The 24305-nt window shown below is 53.4% G+C and overlaps 8 protein-coding genes and 1 non-coding gene across 9 annotated transcripts; 6 read left to right on the forward strand and 3 right to left on the reverse strand.

The window, feature by feature from the left end:
* The first annotated feature begins 213 nt into the window (after positions 1–213).
* On the forward strand, positions 214–1449 carry BDV59DRAFT_180953 (vacuolar protein sorting-associated protein 26). Its single transcript, XM_073690156.1, has 3 exons — positions 214–525; positions 648–1120; positions 1179–1449. Exons 1-3 carry the CDS (start codon positions 306–308, stop codon positions 1317–1319), a joined length of 834 nt encoding a protein of 277 aa, XP_073546921.1. The 5' UTR covers positions 214–305; the 3' UTR covers positions 1320–1449.
* A 948-nt stretch (positions 1450–2397) lies between these two features.
* On the reverse strand, positions 2398–8151 carry BDV59DRAFT_58253 (putative endosomal peripheral membrane protein (Mon2)). Its single transcript, XM_073696692.1, has 6 exons — positions 7843–8151; positions 7720–7786; positions 7478–7651; positions 7212–7418; positions 7071–7159; positions 2398–7018 (listed from the first exon to the last, which is right to left on the reverse strand). The coding sequence occupies exons 1-6, from the start codon at positions 7918–7920 to the stop codon at positions 2501–2503; spliced, it is 5133 nt and encodes a 1710-aa protein (XP_073546922.1). The 5' UTR covers positions 7921–8151; the 3' UTR covers positions 2398–2500.
* A 133-nt stretch (positions 8152–8284) lies between these two features.
* Positions 8285–9231, forward strand: BDV59DRAFT_180957 (E2 ubiquitin-conjugating protein MMS2). The gene is made up of 5 exons (XM_073690157.1): positions 8285–8470; positions 8548–8627; positions 8683–8808; positions 8863–8942; positions 8994–9231. The coding sequence occupies exons 1-5, from the start codon at positions 8398–8400 to the stop codon at positions 9052–9054; spliced, it is 420 nt and encodes a 139-aa protein (XP_073546923.1). The 5' UTR covers positions 8285–8397; the 3' UTR covers positions 9055–9231.
* A 145-nt stretch (positions 9232–9376) lies between these two features.
* Positions 9377–9449, forward strand: BDV59DRAFT_t108. The gene has a single exon. It is a non-coding gene; the product is annotated as a tRNA-Thr (tRNA).
* A 471-nt stretch (positions 9450–9920) lies between these two features.
* Positions 9921–10672, forward strand: BDV59DRAFT_58282 (uncharacterized protein). Its single transcript, XM_073696693.1, has one exon. The coding sequence runs from the start codon at positions 10031–10033 to the stop codon at positions 10559–10561; it is 531 nt and encodes a 176-aa protein (XP_073546924.1). The 5' UTR covers positions 9921–10030; the 3' UTR covers positions 10562–10672.
* A 404-nt stretch (positions 10673–11076) lies between these two features.
* Positions 11077–11841, reverse strand: BDV59DRAFT_203050 (RWD domain-containing protein; the record flags this gene model as incomplete). The annotated part of the gene is made up of 2 exons (XM_073694188.1): positions 11077–11711; positions 11775–11841. The coding sequence occupies 2 exons, from the start codon at positions 11839–11841 to the stop codon at positions 11077–11079; spliced, it is 702 nt and encodes a 233-aa protein (XP_073546925.1).
* A 436-nt stretch (positions 11842–12277) lies between these two features.
* On the forward strand, positions 12278–18198 carry BDV59DRAFT_193995 (putative histone deacetylase SIR2; the record flags this gene model as incomplete). Its single annotated transcript, XM_073692324.1, has 12 exons — positions 12278–12831; positions 12891–13505; positions 13828–13910; positions 13982–14212; positions 14290–14600; positions 14661–15209; positions 15263–15442; positions 16145–16252; positions 16383–17281; positions 17342–17547; positions 17610–17794; positions 17962–18198. 12 exons carry the CDS (start codon positions 12278–12280, stop codon positions 18196–18198), a joined length of 4158 nt encoding a protein of 1385 aa, XP_073546926.1.
* A 637-nt stretch (positions 18199–18835) lies between these two features.
* BDV59DRAFT_180967 (B-type cyclin nimE) lies at positions 18836–21933 on the reverse strand. The gene is made up of 5 exons (XM_073690158.1): positions 21345–21933; positions 21180–21257; positions 19825–21072; positions 19629–19767; positions 18836–19576 (listed from the first exon to the last, which is right to left on the reverse strand). Exons 2-5 carry the CDS (start codon positions 21186–21188, stop codon positions 19479–19481), a joined length of 1494 nt encoding a protein of 497 aa, XP_073546927.1. The 5' UTR covers positions 21189–21257; positions 21345–21933; the 3' UTR covers positions 18836–19478.
* Positions 21934–22371: 438 nt separating this feature from the next.
* On the forward strand, positions 22372–24153 carry BDV59DRAFT_180970 (mitochondrial 54S ribosomal protein uL2m). The gene is made up of 2 exons (XM_073690159.1): positions 22372–23683; positions 23751–24153. Exons 1-2 carry the CDS (start codon positions 22574–22576, stop codon positions 23850–23852), a joined length of 1212 nt encoding a protein of 403 aa, XP_073546928.1. The 5' UTR covers positions 22372–22573; the 3' UTR covers positions 23853–24153.
* Positions 24154–24305: the final 152 nt, after the last annotated feature.

Genomic DNA, 24305 nt, shown 5'->3' on the forward strand with positions numbered 1-24305 from the left:
TTCTGGGCATGATCAGATGATGCCGGTATTCTCAACAAGACCAGCGGGTAATTCATTGACCGTGTTTATCAATCTTATCGCAGGGAGGATCCATGTCTCTCCAACGAGGCAACACGGCGATGTTGTAGATGGGATTACATAAGCACCGCCAAGCGGAGCTCCAGGTGAACCTCCGCCAGCTCCATGCGATCACTCGATGAACCTCAATTCTACAGCCACGAGTCCACGCCGTCCAGTTCGTTCTGTTCTTCCACATCCCTGCTCCTCTTCTCCCACACACGACAGCCCGATTGCCTTTTCCCACCATGACTTCCCTCTTCTTCTCCACGCCCGTCGACATCGACGTCGTCCTCGAGGACAGTGATGAGCGCCAAACCGTTGACGTCAAGCTCGACAAGGGCCGTCGCGAACGTGTCCCGTTATACATGGATGGCGAGTCGGTCAAGGGTGCCGTGACGGTGAGACCCAAGGATGGAAAGCGACTAGAACACACTGGCATTAAGGTCCAATTCATCGGCACGATTGGTATGGTCACCCCCGCCTTGTTGCCTACATCTTCGTTCACCCACCCGTTCGCCACAGGGTGACCCTGCACCACCCCCAGTGGTCGGCGACGGACCCTAGGCTAACGCGGACCATGCCCGTAGAGATGTTTTACGATCGTGGAAACCATTACGAATTCCTCTCGTTGGTGCAGGAGCTGGCGGCCCCCGGCGAGCTGCAACATCCCCAGACCTTCCCCTTCAACTTCAAGAACGTCGAGAAGCAATACGAGTCCTACAATGGGATCAACGTGAAGCTGCGGTACTTTGTCCGCGTGACGGTCTCGCGGCGCATGGCCGACGTCGTGCGCGAGAAGGACCTGTGGGTGTACTCCTACCGCATGCCCCCGGAGACCAACAGCCCCATCAAGATGGACGTCGGGATCGAAGACTGCCTGCATATCGAGTTTGAGTACTCCAAATCGAAATACCACCTCAAGGACGTCATCGTCGGTCGTATCTATTTCCTTCTGGTGCGCTTGAAGATCAAGCACATGGAGCTGTCCATCATCCGCCGCGAGACCACCGGTTCGCCCCCCAACCAGTACAACGAGAGCGAGACGTTAGTGCGATTCGAGGTATGTGCTTTGTTGCGCCGTTCGTGCAACGGGTGGGATGCTAACGAGCTCGCCACAGATCATGGATGGTTCGCCTTCACGAGGTAAGCTTGCAGTCGCGTTGGCTAGTTGCCTAGCTGTCAGTTCTGACCCTTCCAGGCGAAACCATCCCCATCCGTCTGTTCCTGGGTGGCTTCGACCTGACCCCGACTTTCCGTGACGTTAACAAGAAATACTCCACCCGCTATTATTTGAGTCTGGTCCTCATTGACGAAGGTACGTGACCATCCCATGCGATCTTCTCCTGCACGTCCCGTGTTCCCGAACCCAAACCCCCCATCCCAAGCCTGTTTGCCTCTGCGTTGGCTTTGGCGTTGGCATTGGTGCCTGGGGGTGTCCAAGGCAGCCAGAAAGGTCTATCATTTTGTGCCTTGTGCCCAACCTCAAAGCAAGCACATGGACATCCCACGGCATCCCACGTGGACTGGGTCAATAGCCGGTCGGCTATTGACCAGCAATCGGCCCGCGAACATGCCAACGAAGGGCCGTGGAACAGGGATTTCTTCCCCGAAACAAACGACCATCCCACCCCCACGCTAGGCCGCTCTGGGCACAATCCACACCCCTGAGAAAAAAAAAAAGTTCCCCAATCCATCCAGCGTCGTCTCACCGTACTGCATACACCTATCTCTGCCATTCAATACCGGCTTCCCCCATGCCACTCTCAATCCCGACCCGAGAAGCGGATATGGAAAAAACTCACACCACTAACCCGCCTTGACTGCCTTAGATGCCCGTCGGTACTTCAAACAGTCCGAGATCGTCCTCTACCGCCAAGCCCCCGAAATCGCTGCCACGCCGCAGGTCGCTCAGCAGCTGCTCATCCAGCAACAACAGCTCCAGAATCAGCCCCAGCAGCAGCTGCCTCCTGGCTCGGCCACCGCCGGGCCCACTCGTGAGCCGTATGCGAATCAGCCCGTCACCACTCCTGCCGCTTAACATTGTGCCCCTCGGAGTACCCTGTCGTAGACTCGTCGGAGGACCTGGTTGTCTGTCTGTCTGGTTTTGTGTTCTGCATATACCCTCGCCAACTGATTTCTTTCTTACTCTGTCCCGGTCCTGTTCTCGTATTCCTGTTACACCCCTACATTTCATGTCATGCCCGCGAGCCTTCTAAACCAGTCGGATCTTTTGTCCTATGTAACACTACATATCCCAGGGAATATAAAACAGCTGCATCCCTGCCTACACACTACGTGGTCCAGGTGCCAGGAGACAGCTTGACAATCGGCATACAAAGAAATCCCACGTGGATTGTCTATAGTTCTCAAACTCCCCTAGAATGACAAGGAGAAATACAGTAACAGCAAGAAGCACATGTGGAAAACAAGAGACAGGATGTCAATGACCCCCGACTTCGTGTAACACTTTTCCCAGCGCATGAAGCACCTCTCCGTCGTCGCGCTCTTTCCCGGCCACCTGTACAGCCCGCACCACAAGCGGGTAAATCCACTCGAGATGCTTCCGATAGTCGTCATCGCTGACCGCCTTGCCAGACGCCCTGGGGGCAGACTGCGTCATGGGCGCCGGGGGAATGGCGGACGGCTCGCTCCGCAGACTCACCATTCCTAGGAGTAGATGTAGAAGGGCTCTGCGCGCAGGGGCCGGTTGTGGCATCAGTCCGCGTAGGGGCTGGTCGGCAATGTAGCCTTTGAGGGATACGGCACACCGGAGGATCACGTACGGCGTCGTGGAGCGGGCCAAGGAGACGTATGCGGCCGTGTTGCTTGCCGACACTTTGTCATGTTGTTCGTCCGTGGCCCTAGTCGAAGGGGCCGATGCTAGTTCGAACAAAGTATCGATCATAGTATAAGCCATCTTGACCCGTGAAGTTGACTGTGGATCGAACGTTCTCCCCGGGCGTACGTCGTAAAGGCCCTGCAGTGGTTCGTCTTCCAGGGCCTTCCCAGGAAGCTCAAACCGCTGCGGGAGGTAGATGAACGACGAGCGGAGGAGTGCACATGCGAAACTGCGCCGGATGTTGTCTGGAATGCTAGAAGATCCGAGGGCGGGGATGACCAGTGTCTTGAGTCGCTCAATAGCGGTAACATCAAAGGACTCATCTGCTAAGATGATTGCTTTGGGGATTGTCACCGTCCGATATCCCCGAGCGGAGGCGATACCATTCGTGATTTCGACCACGCAGTTCCAAAACCGTGTGATTTCTGCTTCAGTAGATTTCTCGTATTGCTTTTCAACGTAGGGAATTGTCACCTGGAGGATATCTAGAGATGCCGTGGTCGATTTCCGCCATATGCTGGGCTCGCGATCTTTACCTGGCCACTCGTACCGCTGAGATATGGGGTTCGACAGGTGTCCCAGGGCAGTTGTTAAAGATCCGTTTGAGAATACATCCCTCTTAATACCAAACTCCGTAATATACCAGCTGAGAAGGTCGATGGCGTTCTTTGAAAAAGCAACATACGTTGGCTTTCTCGAGTCGTTTCCAGGAGCCCATTTTGTTAGGGGTGAATCGACATAACAAGCAAGGCAACTGAGGATGTCCGCCTGCGAGTCATCCTTGTCCAAGCATATTGTTTTCGTGCAATCGACAACGAGCTTTTGCAGATCTGACGGTCGATCAATATCCAAGGTATACCGTGGGGAGATGGAGTTCCACAGAAGAAGCCGCATATGCTCAAGTATCTTTCCGACATCGTCTCCAGTCAGGTCCTGCTTATGCAGCCTGTATATTTGCTGCAAGGCGTTCAAGTACGCCACTGCAGCATCTTGGTTGGGACGGTCCAAGTCCAACAGGTCCTCCCTATCAGCAGGATGGCCATTGATCCATAATGACCATGCGCACTGCAGAGGTAATTTGTTCAAACCACTCTGGGTTTGCACTCGAAGAAGAGCGTTCGAAAGACTAGCGAATACAGCTTCACTAAGCTCTAGATGCCGTAAATTGACCAGTTCCTGGAAATGATCTAACAGCCGTTTCCAGGAGTTCTCGAATTCGTCATCCTGAATGATCGTTTCGAAAAAGCTTGTGACCAGATCCGAAGTTCCCTTGACGGTCACCACGGTGGTCTCAACCCATGACTTGAGTTCATCTGGATCCCGTGTAGCTTTGACTTCCGCGGCAATTTCTTCCATCATTCGAAATAAGACACGGTTAAGACACAATCGCCATGCCTTCGAGGCAAGTTGTTGGCCATAAGCATCGAAAATGCGCAGAAGGGTATGCACAGCGCAGTTTCTGATCTCCGATCTTCTATCTGTTGTCACATCTACGATTCTCAACAAGAGCAAGAGCCATAGAGAGTTTCGAGAGATTGAACCATCATCGTCAACGGCCAACTTTGCAAGCCTGTCCTCGCTGACCGATGAATCGACATAGGTCTCAACAGAAAACCGCTCAATTTGACCCTGCAGGAAATCTGACACATTCCAGAAAGAGGAAGTCGTGGTGAGCGAGATATTAAAGTCCTGCTGCTGCAAAGCGAATTTCGAAAATGATTCCACCAACTTTAATCGACACGGCGATGGGAGCAAGGAGATAAAGTCAGAGGCTATAAGTTGGAGAGACTTATATGAGACTCGAACAAGTCGATGAGAATCCGCCAAGACAGATTTCCGACCTTTCGATGCATCCTCTTTCTTATCCTTCGCGGGGTCGCCAAAGACGGTGGAAATAAGATCGAATGCAAGCATCCACCCGTCAACGAAAGTCTCTGCGTACTGCTCCAGAATGCCTCTCAGCGTTTCGAGGCTCTGCTCATGTATTTCCACAACAAGAGTTGAAGGGGATCCGGGAAGGCAAGAGTTCAAGTCATAAAGTTGTGCAACCTGTCGCCTGAGAGTCTGGAGATTTCGCACCTGCCGCGTGTTACGCGAAGAATCATCATCATTATCCAACTGCTTCATCGTCTGGAATATGAGTGTGTTGAAAATCTCGCTGGCCCGTAGACGCAGGCTCTGATCGATGTCACCATCAGCTGCACTCAGGATGAGCATATCAGTGATAAGTTGCCAGGCTTTTTGATCACTCTCTGCCAAAGAAGCGAGTCTTGCCAAGTTGGCTCTTGCCACCTCGTTGGCTTTCTCCAAGACAAATTTTATCTCCTCTTCCTGCACTTTGGTTTTGCCCATAGCAAGGGAAACACGCCGGGTGTTATTCCGCATACGACCGGAGCGAGGATTATTTGTGCCCTTCTCCGGGGACTCATTCGATGACGAATCCGTAGTCCCGGATAGATTGAAGAGCGCAACGAGAAGTTCTCCGAAGGAGTCGCTTGGATAGTCGCTTGTACTCTCAAACATCTTGACAGAAGCAGTTTGAACAGCCATGATTTCATTCCCCAGATTCGCTTTGGGGCCTTCAGAGCCGGCTCCAGGTAGAGCCTCACTGGAGTTGCTGAGCGTAATATTTGGCTTAGTCGCCGAAGTGCCAATCAATAAATCTGTATCCTGGAGCGTGCCTAGTATGATAGACCAGGCCGGCTGATCTAAAGTTGGGCCAAGGGCAATGCCTAAATGAAGCAAAGCCCGTAAGCAGAGAAGGTTTCTAGTGCTCAGAGACAAGGATGGGACATCTGAAGGTTGGCTTCCTGCCTCTGGAACTGGAGAAGAGATAGATGACCCTTCCACGCCCTTTCGTCTCTCATCAGGGGCGTGGCCCTGTTCGAGAAAAGGGGTAGAGGGCATCGGCATCGACTTAACACCGCCTGCATCTGATGGCATGGCCGCCTTTCCGAGCGTAGTCAGGAACGCATCCCTGGGAGTTGACAATCTGAGAAGCCCAGCTACATGCGCCAATTTTTGGAACGAACGAACAAGGTTGTGGTAGAACTCATCGTCCAGCGCAGCGTACAGGAAGGTAGAGCATGCGGCAAGAATAGCAGGCCAGCAATTCTCGATGACTCCGGCGCAGATCTTGATGGCGGCTATCTGGGGGTGGGATTCTAGCTGCAGCGGGTTGAGGGGTACTGAGTACTTCTTCGCATGGGAACTCCTGGATGAATTTGTTCTTTGAAGGTCTTGGGAAGCCCGAGGAAGGTCATTGTCGTGGTCAGGGCCTGCTATGCGACTTTTCCGTTTCTGTTTGAAATCAGGGACAGTTAACGGAAGAATGAATTTCGCAAGGCCCTCGGCAAAACTACTGATGCAGTTGAGCACAAGACTGTATATGTATGTATCCGGAGGCAAGGGTGGGTCGGTTTTATCAAGCAATTCCATGTATGGAGTGCGGACTACACTCCACTGACTGCTGATTCCCGGAACGTTGCTATCGGTGGATGACACGGTAGTCCCTATCACGCCAGCAACTCCACCGGCTTCCAGTGTTATTTGTTCTTCAGTGATTGAGCGGGAGTGTTCGGCTCGGATGGGGACGGTTGACCGGCTGCTGACACCGATCAAGGAGGGCTTTTCGGAAGCAAGACGGACGAGGGACGCCATGTGATCCCTGAGAATATTTTTTCTGCCGTCAACGCCATCATACAAAGAATATATGAGTCGTATAAGGCCGGGCTCCGCATATAATCCCCGGAACACTTCCATACAAAGAGCTCTTTTCCAAGGAGATGTTCCATCAGGTTCGAGGAGATGAGTTAGTAAAACCAGAGCCATTTCGCATTCAGCAGGAAGAAGAGACATGTGACGTTTGAGCAGAACGAGCAGAATCCGGGCGACTCTGATTGTCTGAGCAAAGGAGTGTCTCTCCGACAAGCATCTCACTATCATTGGCATGAGTCGGGTACGCAAGACTTGTGTCAGTTCCGCATGTCCGACGAAGAGCCGTCCACTGTTGATGAGAATGCTCTCAATCAGCTCCAGCGTGAATGTCGGAGACAGTGACTTGAGTCGTAAGAAACGTAGCTGCTCGCCATCGACCAGGCCACAGAGATCGTCCAGGACCTTCAGTTGGCGTTAGCTAACGTGTTTCTGCGAGCTTGGGAAATGAACTCACGCGTAAAGCATCATATGCGAAGTACCCGATTTGTAAAGAATTTCCTTCTACCTTCACAGTCATTGTCGGCTTGGACTCCAGAGGAGTTTCTCCAGGAGTGTCAGTGGTGAAGGTCAAAATGCAGCAGTTGCATATACGTACTATCTTCCACAAGAACTCTCTCAAAGGTAGATACGATCAGTTGTTGCAGAGTTGCCGCTGCAGTGCTGGAAAGAGCAATTGTTTTACTCGCTTGCAGAGTCGCACATATCTCCAAGGTATTCACGAGAAGCTCTCCACCCAGATCGTTGGAATAATGTTGCAACAGTGACGGCAAAGATTGCAATATCTTGAGTTGGACATCCAAGCCTGTGCGGATGTCAGCGACGCAAGAGCCGAAAATGCTGAATATCAGTACAATGACTTACTCAGATTGGTTGTCTCTTTCAGTCCACCCAAGACATCTTTGAGCCTCTCGGACGGCAGCGCTCGAGATGCCACTAGTCTTTGGAGACAAACAACGCCAATCCCAGCAACCTTTGCATGGCGAGTATGACAAGCAAGGATGAAGGGGTTAACAAAATTGGGTTTGCGAACCAGGTCTTAGGAGTAATCAGCCATTTCATCCCCAAGTAATTGACAATATCGCGCAGGTCTAGTGAACACTCACCGGCAGATATCTGCGACTCTGAAGTTGACGGCAGAGCCTTCAACTCATTCAGGGACTCTTCGGCCGCCTGGACTCGGTCAGCTTCAGCCTTTCAAATATCCCTATTTAAACTGGCGGGCTTACATTTCGCAGGTCAGCATTTTTCCTCTTGGACTCCTGAATGAGGTTCAGGAGCTCTGCCTGCAGAAACTGGGAGGACATTTCCAACTTGGAGGTGGATCAAAACATGGCACACGGCTAGGGGGAGCTATAGACCAAGTAGCAACTTAGTAGCTTCATGTGCTCGGCGATGATCAAGTTGATGTGCCAATACGGTAAGACGAAGATTCCCGGAAAAGAATGACGATCAGAAGAATAGTCTGTGCAGATTCGCCGAGTGAAATCCTCATCAGTAATCCTAGCCTCTGACAAAACGTCCGTCCGACTCCATGCGCATCAGGAGGAAGTGGCATCTCCAGAAATGCCAAGGCACCAGCGGAGATATGAGTTTATCACGTGATCTGTTATCATCACGTGCGCTGGGCCCCAGCGACTCTTTTCGATTGATGATAACTAAGTGGGATCAGTCGCCCTGTGCCCCTCTTTGTCTCGGTGATCGGTTTCTTCCTCCAAATCCTTTCCATTCCAACCAGGATTCCTTCTACCATTCCTCACCGGTTGAAACTCTATATTCACGCAATGGCCGCTAAAATCCCGAGAAACTTCAGGCTCCTGGAGGAGCTGGAGAAGGGTGAGAAAGGTCTCGGAGCAGGTGAGCCCAATCTCCTCCTGTCCAAGGTATTCGAGACATTCTTATCTGACACACTCTTGCTTTCTCGAATCTTCCAGAGGCGTGCTCTTATGGCCTGGCAGATGGAGAGGATATGATGATGAGCAACTGGAATGGAACAATCCTTGGCCCTCCTCACGTACGCACCAATCGCCCGAATCCATGGCAAACAAGTCTGACCAAGAGAATGACAGAGCGTCCACGAGAATAGAATTTACAGCGTTAATATCCATTGCGGCCCTGATTACCCTGACCAGCCTCCCACAATCCAATTTATCTCGCGAGTCAACCTTCCCTGTGTCGATGCCCGAAGCGGAAAGGTAGGACAGGGTGATTTCACAACTATACACGGGTAATGGTTAACGTGCTGCCAGGTCGATCCCACGAAACTGCCCTGCCTCGCCCAGTGGAAGCGCGACTATACTATGGAGACTATCCTCCTTGAGCTCAGAAGGTGAGCATTCCGTCATATCGCTACTATGCTGAGCTGACACTTGGGTACCAGATACATGGCCCTGCCTGCGAATAAGAAGCTCCCTCAGCCTCCGGAAGGCTCGACGTTCTAGATGCATTTCTTTTGTATATGACTCAGAATTTATGAATAGGAGTAATGCGGTTGATTTGTGTCGGGGTTAGTTCCATCTTTCTCTTTAGTTCATTAGAGCGTGTACAGTCTATGCATAATGGCAGGCATGGCGCGGTTTACTTCACGAACTAGTCCCAATACATGAATTCTGAATGTCTCACTATCTAGTGTAATCTCTTATTCCCGGTAAGTGTCGCTACATTAACGTAGATGACGATCTGAGAATGGGTTCTCTGCATGGAGCCGCCTCTGTATTCTCAAAATTCCTAGGTCACTCTTTTGTAGCGAATCACACAGCAGATGCCCTTGTGGCCAAGTGGTAAGGCGCTGCACTCGTAATGCAGAGACTCGTCGGTTCGATCCCGACCGGGGGCAACTCTTTTTGTCCGACTTTTTGCATTTTTTACTTTTACTTGGTCATTTTTCACCGCCTTCCATATTGAGAACTATATCGGCGAATGGCCTGAAAGTCACCTGTACCTATTCCAACCAGCACTTCCCCAGGAAAATGTCCCTCCCAAATCATGCACAAACTGGTAGTCCCCAAGTTATCTGGAGCTCACCGCGTCGCATGTAAGTTCTTACGACTTCTACACCACCGACAGAAACTAACCTATTTCTGACCGCTAGGTATAGCACTTTATCGCGCACTCCTCCGACAAACCACTCATTTGCCTTGCACTCCAGAATTCAGCACCTGCAAGTGGCTCGTACAGCACCGGTTTCGCAAATATAAGAATTTACAGAGCCCTTCGCAAGCTGCCCATGCTCTGCGAGCTGGGTACGAGGTACATAATTTATGCCCCATTCGCCAGAGTCTGATCACTGAAGTCTTCGCGCTTTCGACAAGCTAGGCCCTTGACCTCCTCCATTCGGCATCGCTCGGGAACCGAAGTGATCTAAATCAAATTAAAGCCCTCGTATCTGAGAATGAGAGGATCAGAGAGCAACGGGCGATGAGACAACGAGCTCTATCAAAGAGAAACCCACCGCAACCGCTGTCGCCAAGGCAAAGGAAGAAAGAAGAGTCGCGACGCTTCCAAGGGGAGACTGCACGGCGGCACCCAAATGCCACTTCCATCTTTTCGCGCCCCCGACCGGTCATAAATGGGAGACGGAGAGTCCCCGTCCTGGTCAATGCCCGGGGCGCCCCGTTCCTGCGCATCAAAAAGCCGCAGCCGAAAAATCTGAGCGGTGTCCTTCGTACGAAGCTCGAAAAGCGCTGGAAGCGCATTGAACGGCGGGACAGGCTGCAACTGCAGTTGTTGTTCTGCAAGGACGAAGACTACTGGGATCATCTGACTAATGGGTCTGGTTCTGAGGAACGATGGGTAGATGAGGTCAAAAAGGGACTGTCAGAAGTGAATCGACAAATCCAAGAATCTGACAAGAAAAATAAGGATATTGCGGAGGCTATGTGGAAGGTTGTTCTTGCTGAGCGCGAACTAGCAGCTGAAGAACAGCATCAGACGTCAACGGATACGTGAAGGATGCCAGAAGAGCCGTGAGTATTCTGCTTTTACCTCGGGACTTTCTCCTGTAATGTCGGTGAACGTAATGCCGTTCATGTCTGCAGGTACCGATGGGATTTGGAGCAAGAACTCCTAATACATCCTGTTAAGCCGCTGGCAGGCAAAAGAAGCAACCATAAAAGGCCCGACAGAAGCTTCATAATGGCTACGAGCCAGACTTGACGTTGCAAGGATGGTATGAAGTCCAATTTGCACCAAGCCATACTTCGCTCATACTGCATTGGGGATCAGTTCATGCTTTCAAGCATGGTTGGGCTCTACCATGGACTTGGACATTTCCAAGGATTGCAGCCACCAACGGCGAACTCAGTACAATCAATAATGAACTACTCTTCTCACCTCATATATATATACCCACTGTCCTCTTTAAATCAATAGTTATTTACATTCGTTCCAAAGATTGGCCTCATCCTGCTTCAGAGTAACGCTAAATGATGCAACACATTCATGAGCATGGAAATAAACCGGGTCTATGCGGCTATCTTCATCTTCTCCACAGGCGGCATAGCGTCTTCATAATCTTCATCATAGTCTCCCTTTCCAGCCAGACCTTTCTCCCACAGCTCTCTCCCCGTGAGCTTCTTCTCCTCTTTGGCGGGCCCCTTGCCCTTGGCCTTCTTCTCCTCCGCCTCCTTCTCCTCGCGTTGCCTTCTCTCTTCATCCTCCATCTCCTGTTTGAATTTTTGTTGCCACTCCAGGAAACTCTCCCGGGTGACCGCAGTCCCCTGGAACTTCCGGTTCTCTTCTTCCTCCGCCTTGGCCGCTTCCATCTCCTTCAGGGCATGGACAGCGTTGACCCGCTCCGCCATCAGCAGCTCCGCACATTCCTTCAATGTGCTCACAAGCGTGAACACCATCGCCATGCCCATGTTCTCCTCGATGGTGGGCTGGAGGGCTTCGAGCAGCCGGTCCCGGTCATCCTGGACATCTAGTCGTGGGTGCTTGGGCGCGTTTGGGGGAGCCGATAGGTCCAGGTCGGGCGCCACATCTGGATAGTCGGCTGGATATGAGACTGTGAGGATCAGTACCGGCTGTTCGGTCTCTTCGAAATCGTTCTCTGGCGGATCTAAGGTGATCGATATCCGGTACGAGGTGTCGGATATGTCTATTGGGGAGTTACGATGGTTAGTGCTTCAAGTTGAGCTAACTGGGGACGTGCTATCCTTACCTGTGATCTCCTCGGGGAAAATCGAGTCGAGGACTTCGCGCTCTTCGACCTGTTCTTCGCGACCCATGCTGTTTGAATTCTTCTGCGGCGGGTGTGGAGGGGTTCTGGTCGTAGGAGTCGGTTGGCAGCTGAAACTGATCCCGCAGGTTCCGTGTGAAATGTAGCTTGACTTCGTATATTAGAATTCCATATAACGCGTCAAAGCAAATGGCTGAAAGTCCTTCAGGGTCCGTCTCGAGCCGGATGTCTGTCTGGGGGGCTCATGGATGCCTCTGCGGTACAATCTTGCACGTCCCACATGCAAACAGGACAAACCGATAAGAAAATGCCCCAAAATTATTCGACCCGACCAGCAGCAACCTTCATGCTCCCCGTTTGTCCGCAACTCTCGGGGTATAATTATATACTCAGAGACAGGCATATTCGCGTTCTTTTTTGATCATTCTATCTTGGACTATACAGAGTACGTTGCACACATTATCCTCGCACACACGAATACTACCATGGGCAAACCCAGACCTCAGAAGAACAAGAAGAAATCCAAGTCCAAGTCCGTTCTCAGCGCCGGCGGTTCGGTCTCGAAACAGAAGATGAACGAAGACCCCTCGAAGCTCCTTGATCAGGCGATCATCCTCCTGCAGACCGGTCAGGCCGATGCCGCACTCGCACTGGCTCAACAGGCACTCGACCAGGCCCCGGCCAACTCGCCGACTCAGTTATCGGCGCTGAACACCGTTGGAGAGATCTTGGTCGAGCTTGGGGAGATCGAAGCTGCACGAGGTCACTTCCTGCATGCTGTGGAATTAGATCCGGATGGAACGATACCTGAAGCCCAGGGCGGCGGCGCCGAGAAGTTTCTATGGATGGCCCAATTGAGCGAGGCCGGAGGAAAGGACAGCGTCCAATGGTTTGAAAAGGGCGTTTCGGCTCTCAGACATGCTATTAAGCAGTTGGAGGAGAACCCAGGGCCCCAGGAGGCTATCGAATTGGAGGAGAAGAAGCGCAAAATGGCAAACGCGCTTTGCGGGGTTGCCGAAATCTACATGACTGACCTTTCGTAAGTTGCGCTTTGTGTTAATTATTCCCCGGGTGATACGTTGAGCTAACAACATCTAGTTGGGAGGAGGATGCAGAAAGCCGTTGCGACTCTCTAATAACGGAGGCTCTACTCGTCAATCCCAATGCGCCGGAAGTACTCCAGACCCTCGCGTCTATCAGAATCTCACAGCTGCGAACCGATGAAGCCCGAGCGGCACTCACCAAGAGCCTTGATCTATGGAAGGACCTGCCGCCCGAAGACCCCACGGTCCCGGATTTCGCGACCAAGATTAGCTTGTCGCGTCTATTGATGGAAGTCAGCATGGAACTCGAGGCGCTCGAGGTCTTGGAGCGGTTAATATTGGAAGACGATCAAAGCGTGGAAGCGTGGTATCTGGGTGGCTGGTGCCTTCAGCTGCTGGCAGGAAAGCAGCAGGCACCGAAGGATGTGGAGGAGGAGACCGATGTCACCCCAGAAGCGAGGCGGCATGCTTCCCTCGTCGCTAGTCGCGAGTGGCTGAAACAGAGTCTGAAACTCTACGACCTGATTCAGTACGAGGATGAACGGCTCAAGGAGCATGCGCTTGAGCTGGTGCAGGAAATGAACAAAGAACTGGGCGAGGACATGGAAGACGACAGCAACGCCGAAGAGGGAGAGGATGGAGAGGACTGGGAAGATGAGATCGAAGCGGAGTCTGACAGTGACCATGAGATGGCGGACTCGTAAAACGTCCCCTGCTGATGCCGCAGAGATTCTATGTTTATGATACCAATAGAAAAGATCCATAGTAGTTCATGATGCTCGTCATTATCACGTGAAATAACGGCAGGCTCTCGTTTCGCAGGCTCGTAACCAACAGGAAGATCTGCCCCCGTGTGCCTCCGCGCAAGTGCTTCCTGGTAACTACTTCTCCCTTTTCTCCTCCCCAACCTCACCTGCGCTTCTCGAGCGTTGAATCGCAGAACCCCCTCCCAGTCAAGTGATATCGCTCTTGTTGTTCGGCGCCGGATAAAGTGTGGCCCGACCGCTTTCCCCGGAGATTCGCAGAGCCAAATTTATCCCGCCCAATCGACGCTGTGTGGCAAAAAAAGTTCAATGTGAGTGAAGAGTCGGCCTGAGGCTGCTGGAAACGTGTACCGTCTCGCGGTAAAGATGGACCTGGCACCAGCGCCCAACGGGGAGAGCCCGTTGAAGAACCCGGTGGTCGAAGTGGAAGCGGTTGATATGGCCTCCGCCGAGGTGGACGGCGACATCGCGACGGAGAACTCCCTTGCCCTGGAGGGTGAAGTGTCTGCGTCCGAATACGAGTCCGATGGTGGGGATTCCGATGAATGGGAGACGCAGTCGCTGTATGAGGATGCCATTCAGGTTCTCCGCGACGAGCAGCTCCGTGAAGGAGGTAAGACAGACCTGGATCGGGAGTATAGGGTTCCCTCGCCAGTCCAACCCGCTGACTACGTCCCCCTGTGAATCTAGTCCCCGGAGCCTGTACGCTAGATGAGGCCATCGCTTTCCGGAACCGTCTCCATGAGATCGGCAAGGCTGCGTTTGTGGAGGAGACAATCGCTCGGGACACGGTCACCGCGAAGAAGTTGTGTACAGCGTTTGGGATCATGCCCCCTCCTTTCCTCGAGGGTGCCCCGGACCAAGCCTACCACCCGCTGTTGGCTATTGCAATTTCCCGCGAATTTTCCAGACGTCCCAAACTTCCGCAGTATAACTCGATCGACGATGCTGTCAAGCTACTCCAAGAGTCGAAAAACATTGTTGTGCTGACAGGCGCTGGCGTGAGTTTCACCCCGTTACAACCTAGAATCTAGATGCATATGTACTGACAGGTAAAACAGATCTCGACGAGTCTGGGGATTCCAGACTTCCGTTCTAAGGATACTGGTCTTTACTCGCAATTGGAACACTTGGGTCTAAGTGATCCTCAGGAGGTCTTTGATATCCACGTTTTTCGGGAGGACCCCAGCATTTTCTTCTCTATTGCAAAGGACATCCTCCCCACGGAGAAGAAATACTCCCCGACTCATGGGTTTATTCGGCTTCTCCAGGACAAAGGGAAGCTGCTTACGAATTACACCCAAAATATTGACAATATCGAGGCCAACGCAGGCGTGATTCCGGAGAACATTGTCCAATGCCATGGCTCGTTCGCAACGGCCACTTGTGTCAAGTGCCAGTATAAGGTCCCCGGCGACGCCATCTTCGAGGACATCAAAAAGGGCGTTGTGCCCCAGTGTGTCTCGTGTCAGAAACAGATTGCCGAGGATTCCTTGAGACCGCAAGGCCTGAAACGCAAGCGCAGCACCAACGGAGCCCACAAAGGCCGTGATAGCGAGGATAGCTCCGAGGAAGATGACTACGAGATCCCCACTCCGGGAGTTATGAAGGTTCGTAGGCTTCTGACGCCTTTAATACATGGCCATTCTCTAACCCTGTGCAGCCCGATATCACCTTCTTTGGCGAGGATCTCCCGGATGAGTTTGGTCGTCGTCTCCTTCATCACGACCGCGAAAAGGTGGATCTAGTGATCGTAATCGGCACCTCCTTGAAAGTGGCTCCTGTAGCCGAAGTCCCAGGCGTACTCCCTCGCCAGGTGCCCCAGATCTATATTTCACGTACAGTAAGTGTTTGACATTATCTCGCGGGTAGTTCGAAGATACTGACTGTCCCCCAGCCTGTGTCACATACTAGTTTTGATATCGATTTATTGGGCGACTGCGACGTGGTGGTATCTGAGCTCTGTCGTCGGGCGGGCTGGGATTTCAAGCACGAGATGACTCCCCCCGACGAGAAGGTCGAGGTCACCACGGTCGAAGGATATGAGTCACGACATGTGTTTAAAGTAGTCGGCGCATAGCGGCGGTGTTTGGTCATGGTTATCGTTGGCTCTTGACGCTCTGTTGCTGGGACGGCGTAACGTTTTGGTTTCTTGCACACGGTTTTTGGAGGATTTTGATGTAGACACGACCTGATCGATACCTGTTTGTAGTTTCCTGATAGAGGAAGTCCCTTGCGAGAGACATGGTTTTACTAGGTTACTTGAGTGTTAGATTTTCAGTAGGGTTACGAATCTCAAATTGTTTACTGCCGGACTGGTTCATTTTTCGCCTTCGATGCGGGTTCCGGAGAACAACATGAAAAAAAAAATATCATCAACCTCCGGGTTGATCCCCACACCACATCTTCCAGAGACACCCTACTCAATCCCGCTGTCTACATCGCATCACCGTTCACTTTGTTATTGGAAGATCTACCGTATCCTACCGTCTCCCTCTATCAATACCTCCCCGTTGGGGGCTAATTAGTCGCCGGGGCCATGGAGTATCTAATCCGCTTCGCCCAGGCCCACGAGACCTTCCGGCGGCCGGAGCTCGAAGCGTTGGCCGATCTGACTGGCGTCGATTTGGAAATACTGTCTTACGAAGACTCGGTGCGTTCCCAGCATCCTCCCTCCGTCTCGCGGTCTTTCCTTGCCTGTTCAAACTACCCGGAAAATTCCCTCCGCTCGCATCCCCCAGAATTATACATATCCGTGCATATCACTAACCCATCCGCGCCAGTCCCCATACTGCATCGTAAAGCTACAGAGCGAGGAAGATGCCCGCGCACTCATCACGCGCAGTATTCTAGCAAAGGATATCACCGAAATCTGGGGCCAAGGCACCAACTATGACGAACTGCACGCCGACGTCCGCAGGCGGACGCAGCATCGCTTCAAGGACTATCTCCACGCCACGTTCCGCTTCACGGTGGAATCCGCCTTCTGGAAGCGCACCCTGGAGACCAAGAAGAAGATCATCCAGTCCTTCTCCTACATGGGCCTCCTAGGCCCGATCCGCATGAAGGACCCGGAGGAGGACTTCCTCGTGATAGAGGAATTCACCCTGCGAAATCCCGTCGCGGGTGCACCGCCGCCGCCTCCGCCGACAGATCCCAACGCGCAGGACCAGGTGGAACCATGGAGGATCTTCTTCGGGCGCCGCGTTGCCTCCAGCAGTCGCGACATGGTTCCGCGGTATGACCTGAAAAAGCGCCGGTATATCGCCACCACGTCGATGGACGCCGAGCTGAGTCTCGTCACGGCGAACATGGCCCACGCCGCGCCGGGGAAGATCTTCTTCGACCCGTTCGTCGGCACGGGGAGCTTCTGCGTCGCGGCCGCGCACTTCGGCGCCTCGACCTTGGGCGCCGACATCGACGGGCGCAGCTTCCGCGGCAAAGACCAGAAGAAGGGCGAGCCGATCGGCCTGCTGGCAAACTTCTTGCAGTATGGCATCGAGAGCAGATACCTGGACGCCTTCACATCGGATCTGACCAACACGCCGCTGATCAGCCGGCCGTTCCTGGATGGCATCGTCTGTGATCCTCCGTACGGCGTGCGCGAGGGTCTTCGCGTCCTCGGCACCCGCGAGGGCGGTCGTCAGGCGGTGCCTATCTGGGACGGCATTCCCGTTCACCTGTATGTTTCCTGGATTCTCCCCACCCTGCAGTCGAGAGGGTGTTCTGACAGTACATCTAGCCGCCCCGGCTTTATAGCTCCGAAGAAGCCGTACGGCTTCGAGGCCATGCTCAACGACATCCTTTCCTTCGCGGCGCGCACACTCGTCACGAACGGACGACTGGCTATGTGGATGCCTAACACGAACGACGAGGACGTCGAATTCCTCATTCCCAAGCACCCCAACCTTGAAGTCATCAACGTATCCGTACAGCCGTTCACCAATTGTACGTATCCCTTGCCTGCTGAAACAATACCCCACAACCCCCAAGACTGACACTGCACGCAGGGTCCCGACGACTAATCACTTATCGAAGACTCCCCGAGGGAGAGGTTTCCGACCTGTCAGGCGCGCGAAACAAGTCTGACGCCCAGGGCAGCCGCGCCGATGAGCTGAACCCATTCCGAAAGAAGGTACCCACGAGCATTGGATTCTACCCATCCCAGGCCAGCCGGCTAACAGACGGACTTCTAGTATTTCCAACGCTTGCCGCGCAGAGACAAATCCTCAACATAGAACACTGCTAGAAATGCCATCACGATTGCCAATAATCCAGTAGCTCTATCAACCGTACCCAGCCAGCGCAAGGGTATCACAAAAAGACTATAATCACCAACACCTTAAACCCAAAACAAAAAAGCCACATCACAGCTTGCCCAGCCCCTTCCTCTCCACATCCCAATCCTCCTCCAAATCCACGCCCTCTTCCCGAACCCGCTGCACCTCCCTCACCAAGTCAGCCCGTAACAACCCAGCCAGCGCCTCCCCCTCCTCCTCATCCAGTTCGTCCCTCTGCCCACGCCCGAACATAACCCAGCTCGCCTTTGCCGCCGTCGGCGCCGGGTCCAAAGGCGGCCGGGGGATGATATGGAAATGAACATGGGGCACCGCCTGCGCGGCCCGAATGCCTGAGCCGGATTAGCATCTCGCAACGCCAAACCAGACCCGAAGTGACATCTCAAATCAGAAAAGAACTCATACCATTATTCTGCACCACGTTCCAGTGCCAATTCGAATCCGAATCCGAATCCGTCTCTTCGCCGTAAAGCGTGCGCATGACGACCCGTGAGAGAACGGGAAGCCACTGACCAACCTGCACACGTATCAGCCAACGAAGCAAGCCAATAATTCCCCCTCCCACCAGGTGAACATGCTGCCAGAAGGACTCACCTCGCGACTAACACCAACGCCCATATCGCTCAGCTTTTCGTAATGGTCCCTCGGCACGAGCAGGAGATGACCGCGCGTGAGGGGCATGATGTCCAGAAAAGCCAGGACCTGTTTGGACGAGAGAACGAGAAAGGCGTGTCTTTCTGGCGGGTCGGGGGAAGGGGGTACCGATGTCTCCCCCATTCGGTCCCCGTGTAGATGCGAGGGTCGACAGGCGGGGTAAGTGGCTGCGATGTTACAGAAGGGACATGACGGATGGGATGGCATGTCTGCCACTTAGGCTTCAGTATCTCTTATCTATAAGGCGTAGATCGGGTTGCAAGGAGGTCAACTAAAGTGGGAGGATGAAGGATGTAGGTATGGATGAGGTTGACGATTTACATACTCCGAACCTCGGTTCGTTCTAGTCTCGGCCAATCATCCTTCGCGGCAGTATGATTATCTCACTTCCATTTATTACTCCGATATAAACAAAAGGAAGGCCGTCGAGGCTGAATTATCTGGCTGCTCCCATCTTTTTCACAGCCAACTCCCACATCGGAACTGCTCATATATTCCATCCAGGAACAGTCAGTCGGGCGGCAGCAGACTGATCTGCAAGTAGAGCCGTAGCAACGAAGGTAGAAACCAAAAAGAATCGCAAATACATTCCAGACGACCCTGAAGCATCCGGCGCCTGCAGTATAAACAGGGTTTTATGAAGAATGTAAAAGGAAAAAGGTATCAGAGAAGTTAAACCCGGTGGTGCTGCCCCCAGAAAGAAAATCAACGCGAATTAGAGAACACACAATATGAGCGCCTGACGCCCCTGGAAGTGGATAATGCCAACGTCCGCCACTGAAAATGAGAAATGCCGTCGTAAACATATGCAAGAGGTACCCTAGACCATCAAACGAAGAAATGCCAACATATGGAATCACCGAACTCCCATCCTCGATTATCTGCCGCGGAAACCCACGGTCAGTGACTTGTCATACGGTGTCGTCTCTATTCGTGATCTTTGGTGTACTTGGAAGGCTGGCTGAGGGAGCTATCGAGGTACAGCGAGTGGTATTTCTTGGCCCATTGCCGGGTAAGGATAGATGCTAGGAACTGTCAGGACCAATTCCATTCATCCGCGCGTGAGGGATATCATACCTTTCAGGAACTTCTTGCTGGCATACTTCTTGAAGAACGCTTCGTGGCAGACAGGACGGTGGAGGTAGTCGACCATCAATCGGAAAACGGGTTCGATCTGCTCTTCATCGTATCCAGCGTAGTGAGCCAGGGTAGGGTCCTACAGGACGCGTTAGCACCGGAAGAATTGGTTGACCGTGATGTCGACATCACTTACCCAAGGGCCGCGCTCCAGGATCAGACGGGCGAGGTACATGGCGGCAGCAGCCACATGACTCTGTCGGTAGCACATGAAACGATGGTCGAGAAGGCTGATCTCCATGAGGTACTTTCCGAGGGTGCGGGTCTGGATGTCGTAGTTGTCGGCCTTGGAGATGCGACGCAAGAAGTTCATAGGATTGGGGAAGCTCATATTATACTCGAGAGTAGCGAGAATGTGGCGCTCCGCATCCAAGATCTCTTTGTCGGTGAAAGTCTCATCGGCGACGTGGCTGAAGTTGGCCACATGAGGGGAGAGGACCTCCTCATATTTGGACGCGATGAACATCGCGGCCACACCGACCAGCTGCAGGCGGTCCAAAGCGACGACTTCGGCGGAAAGGAAACGGTCGATGATGTTGACGGCCAGGAATAGGGTCTCTGGGAGAAGGCGGAAACGGGTGTGAACCTCGATAAGCCAGTCGACCAGGATGCCGCGCATCTTCCATTCGAGGTCCGGCTGGTGGTCGATGTAGTGGGGGTTGGGGAGGGTCTCCAGTTCGAGGTCCGCGAGGTAATCAAAGATTTCGACCACATACTCCGCGGCCATCAAGGGGTCATCCAGGTCTTCAATGTCTAGGTTCTCGACCCCCGGTGGGAGCTTGCCAAAAAGGGAGTCAATGGAGCCCTCCACCGGCACTTCAGCTTCCTCCTCTACCGGGGCGATCGTGGTGGCTGCGGCCTTCTTCTCCTGGGTCTTCTTCTCCACATCCTGCTTTTTACGAGGAGGCTCCTCGGGCTGCAATGCCTTCTCTATCGATTTTTGGCTGGCCGACCGCTTCATCTGACCACTACCCAACCCGGATCCCTTCGCGTCTTGTTGGGACTTCTTCGTGTTGGTGTCCTTCTGTCCCAGGGCGGTACGGGAGGAGTTGGTCTGTGACAGCTTCTGGACGCCTCCGGAACGCATGGTAGCTTTCGATGTGAGGCCCACCTTGGTGGCGGCCGGTTTCTTGGCTTCCTTGGTGTCGGCGTTCTCTCCCTTGGTGACGTTGCTCACGTCACCCAGAGCGGCGCGTCTCCGCTGTGTTCCCACGGCAGCTGTAGTAGTGGTAGACTTCTTGGTCTGAAGGGGCTTCTTCGCGGCGGCATTGGCGGCTGGGACGTCGCCTGCGGAGAGAGCGGCAGCCTTGGCCCGGGTCAGACGCGTCGAAGGTCCGTTCTCATCATTCTCGTTCATGGTACCCCTTGTACGGAGGCTTCGAGCCTGCTGGGCGGTTAGTTGGGACGCGGTTGTCTGGGGCAGAAGCAGTCAGGCCAATGAAACTACGGCCTGGACATCGACCACGACGCGTATGGAGGGGAACGGCTTACCGGAGGCATTATGAGACGACGAGAGAGAGGGATGAGCAGAAGAGTAAAGAGAAGATCGAAAGTTGAATATAATTATTGCTAGGAGGGCTTGTCAGCATTCCAACGGGAATCTACCCCAGTGGATCCGAAATGCCTGGGAACGTTAGGGGAACGAGTTGCACGTACCTCGCGTGTTACTGTCCAACCAGACGGGCTGTTACAGCGGGAGATTCCTGCAGGTAAGATAGGCAGGAATTTGAAAGGGGTGTTGGTCGTTCGGGAGCGTCCAGAAGGTGCATATAAGAGCTTGTTGACGTTGTTGACAAGAGTCTTGGGAGACCTGAATCACGTCGATTGAAGGCGCTGGCCGTTGGAGGAGCGCACGACGGGGGTGAAAGGAGGACCCAGACCGAATACTATAGAGAAAGACGCGAGAAACGGGTGAAAATGAGGAGGTTGAAAGGGGGATCGTGGAGAGAGGTTGATGGGATGGTATGTAGAGGGAAAAGGTTGTCGTTGAAGATGACAGGGCAAAAGCGATGTTTGGCCCTACTTAGCGTGGAACTTGGCCGGGCCCCACACCACACTTCGCGCGGACCGTACGGTATGTGCCGGTAGTTGGTACAAATAAGGTACCTGGTAGGATCTGGGAGGCTGGATTGAATCGTTAAGAAATGAAGAATCGGTGGATGAACAGAAGAGAATAGGAAGAGGGAGAGGAGAGGAGAAAGTGGGAGAGAAGAAGAAAAGAAGGGAGAAACCGAGAAGACGCCGAGGAAGAGGAGGTAATTTACGATACTGGGCAGCCGTACTACCTACTGGTAATAGCGACGAGTTTTGACGGCTGTTGCTACTCCGTCGCTAGGAGGATTTTCCCTACTATGGAGTATTCAGACTAATTGAATTAATCGTCGTGTTTACCATCGATATTGGATATACTACTGAGGTCAGGATGTACCTACTCCGTAAGTAATACAGTACGGTAATGCGCGACACGCGATCGCCAAAACAAACGCCGTTGCCCGGCAACGCTCGGACTTCTTGCGCTTTTCGACGTGTTCGTTCCTCGTTCCTTCCGTGTCGCGCCGTCCCGTGACCGCTGACTCACTCGAGGCGGTGTGTCTTGCACAGCCACGAAGTCATGTGATGCACCCGCCACAGCCTCCGACATTTTCGTCCCCCGAAAAGCATCATGAATTCATCCCGAATTGCACGCAAAGGAACTGGGTCCCCTCTCCGCAACCAATTCCTGCTCGGGTGATTCCTCCATCTTCTCTGTCGCTCATTTTCTTTGCTCATCTTCTCACAGCAAGCATGTTTGACTGTTGATTCGCCATTCTACACCCCATTCCTCCCCGAACGCCTACTTGCGCCCACTCCGAACCCCCAGGTCCATTGGACCGCTCTCCCTCATCATGATGCTTCAACCTCGTCTGGCCTGGAGCAGCCTTCGTCTCCCCTTCCGCTGTCTGTCGACCACTTTCCCCAGAGCCTACTCGACGACGATCCACGAAAAAGAAACCCCCTCGACGGAGGAATCCTCGTCTGCGACCTTCGATCCCAGCATTGCTTTCGCTCCGCCGCCCACCCGTGATGAGGTTGGCGTTCTCCTCCGATCGTACAAGCCCCGGACCCCTGGTATCCGTCACCTGCGCCGTCCCATCAATGATCACCTCTGGAAGGGCCGTCCCGTGCACAAGCTGACCTTCCCCAAACGGGGCCACGCCAAGGGTGGCCGTAACAACTCCGGGCGAGTCACCATCCGACACCGCGGTGGTGGTCACAAGCGTCGGATTCGCATGGTCGATTTCGAGCGCGCGGCCCCGGGCCCTCACGTGGTCGAGCGCATTGAACACGATCCCGGCCGAAGCGCTCACATCGCTCTGGTTCGTAGCCAGGAAACCAAGCGTCTGAGCTACATCCTCGCCGCGGACGGGATGCGTGCGGGTGACGTCGTGCAGAGCTACATGTCCGGCATTCCCAAGGATCTGTGGGAAAGCATGGGCGGTGTCGTGGATCCCGGTGTCCTGGCCGCCCGAACAGCCTGGAGAGGAAACTGCCTGCCGTTGCATATGATTCCCGTCGGAACGCTTATCTTCAACGTTGGCCTCCGTCCCAACAAGGGCGGGCAGCTCTGCCGGAGTGCGGGAACTTTTGCGACGGTCATCGCCAAGGGGACCAACTCCCAGGCTCGGCCGGGAGACCAGGAGACGGAAGAAGGCGCGGAGGTCAAGAAGCTGACCCAGCGCGAGAAGCAAAAGCAGCAGCGCATCGCCGAGCACGTCACCATCCGTCTACAGAGCGGTGAGGTCCGTCTCATCCACAAGGACTGTTGTGCTACCGTCGGGGTGGCCAGCAACCCCAACTACCAGTATAGCCAACTCGGAAAGGCGGGCCGATCCCGCTGGCTGAACATTCGTCCCACTGTCCGCGGTCTGGCTATGAACGCTGCCGACCATCCCCACGGTGGTGGACGAGGCAAGTCCAAGGGTAACGTCGATCCCAAGAGTCCCTGGGGTCTGCCGGTATGTACCCTGCATCTCTGGATGGGTGCGATTCCCCTATATGCTAGCTAGCTGCTGACTCTGTTAGGCCAAATCCGGTTACAAGACTCGCCCCAAGTGGAAGGTCAACAAGGCTGTGGTGGTTCCCCGGGTTCGCAACCAGGGCAAGCGTCGCAGAGGATACAGTTAAGCTGCTGGTCTCATCCTGCTTGGACCACGCGGAGACGGGTTGTCTACGCCAGTTGTACTATATCTAGACACGTCGCCTTCTGCTTGCACCGTTCGATTTCATGCATCTGCTTGTCTCGCGATGTGGCGTTTTGTATTATATGGGCTGAAATCTATTTCACTGGAAAGGAGCATCTCCTGGCGTAGCAATACGAGGTCATCCTGATTCCGTGGCCTTCCATATACTTCTTCCATACGTAGTCATGGTCAATGGCACATTGGAGCCGCAATATACTCGCCAAGAACTCAGCAGATGGCCATTGCAGTTTAGGCAGACTCAAAAACCCGACGAAGTACATATTATATAGTTTCCTACATACAGTTATACATATATCAAAGTGTGATGGTGGCTGATGCTCGTGATCGGCATTGACTCCAAAAAGCGATCGACCGACTACGTAAGACTCACCACCAC

This window comes from Aspergillus ambiguus (genome assembly GCF_047715705.1).
Source record: "Aspergillus ambiguus strain CBS 117.58 unplaced genomic scaffold BDV59scaffold_21, whole genome shotgun sequence".
NCBI lineage: Eukaryota > Fungi > Ascomycota > Eurotiomycetes > Eurotiales > Aspergillaceae > Aspergillus > Aspergillus ambiguus.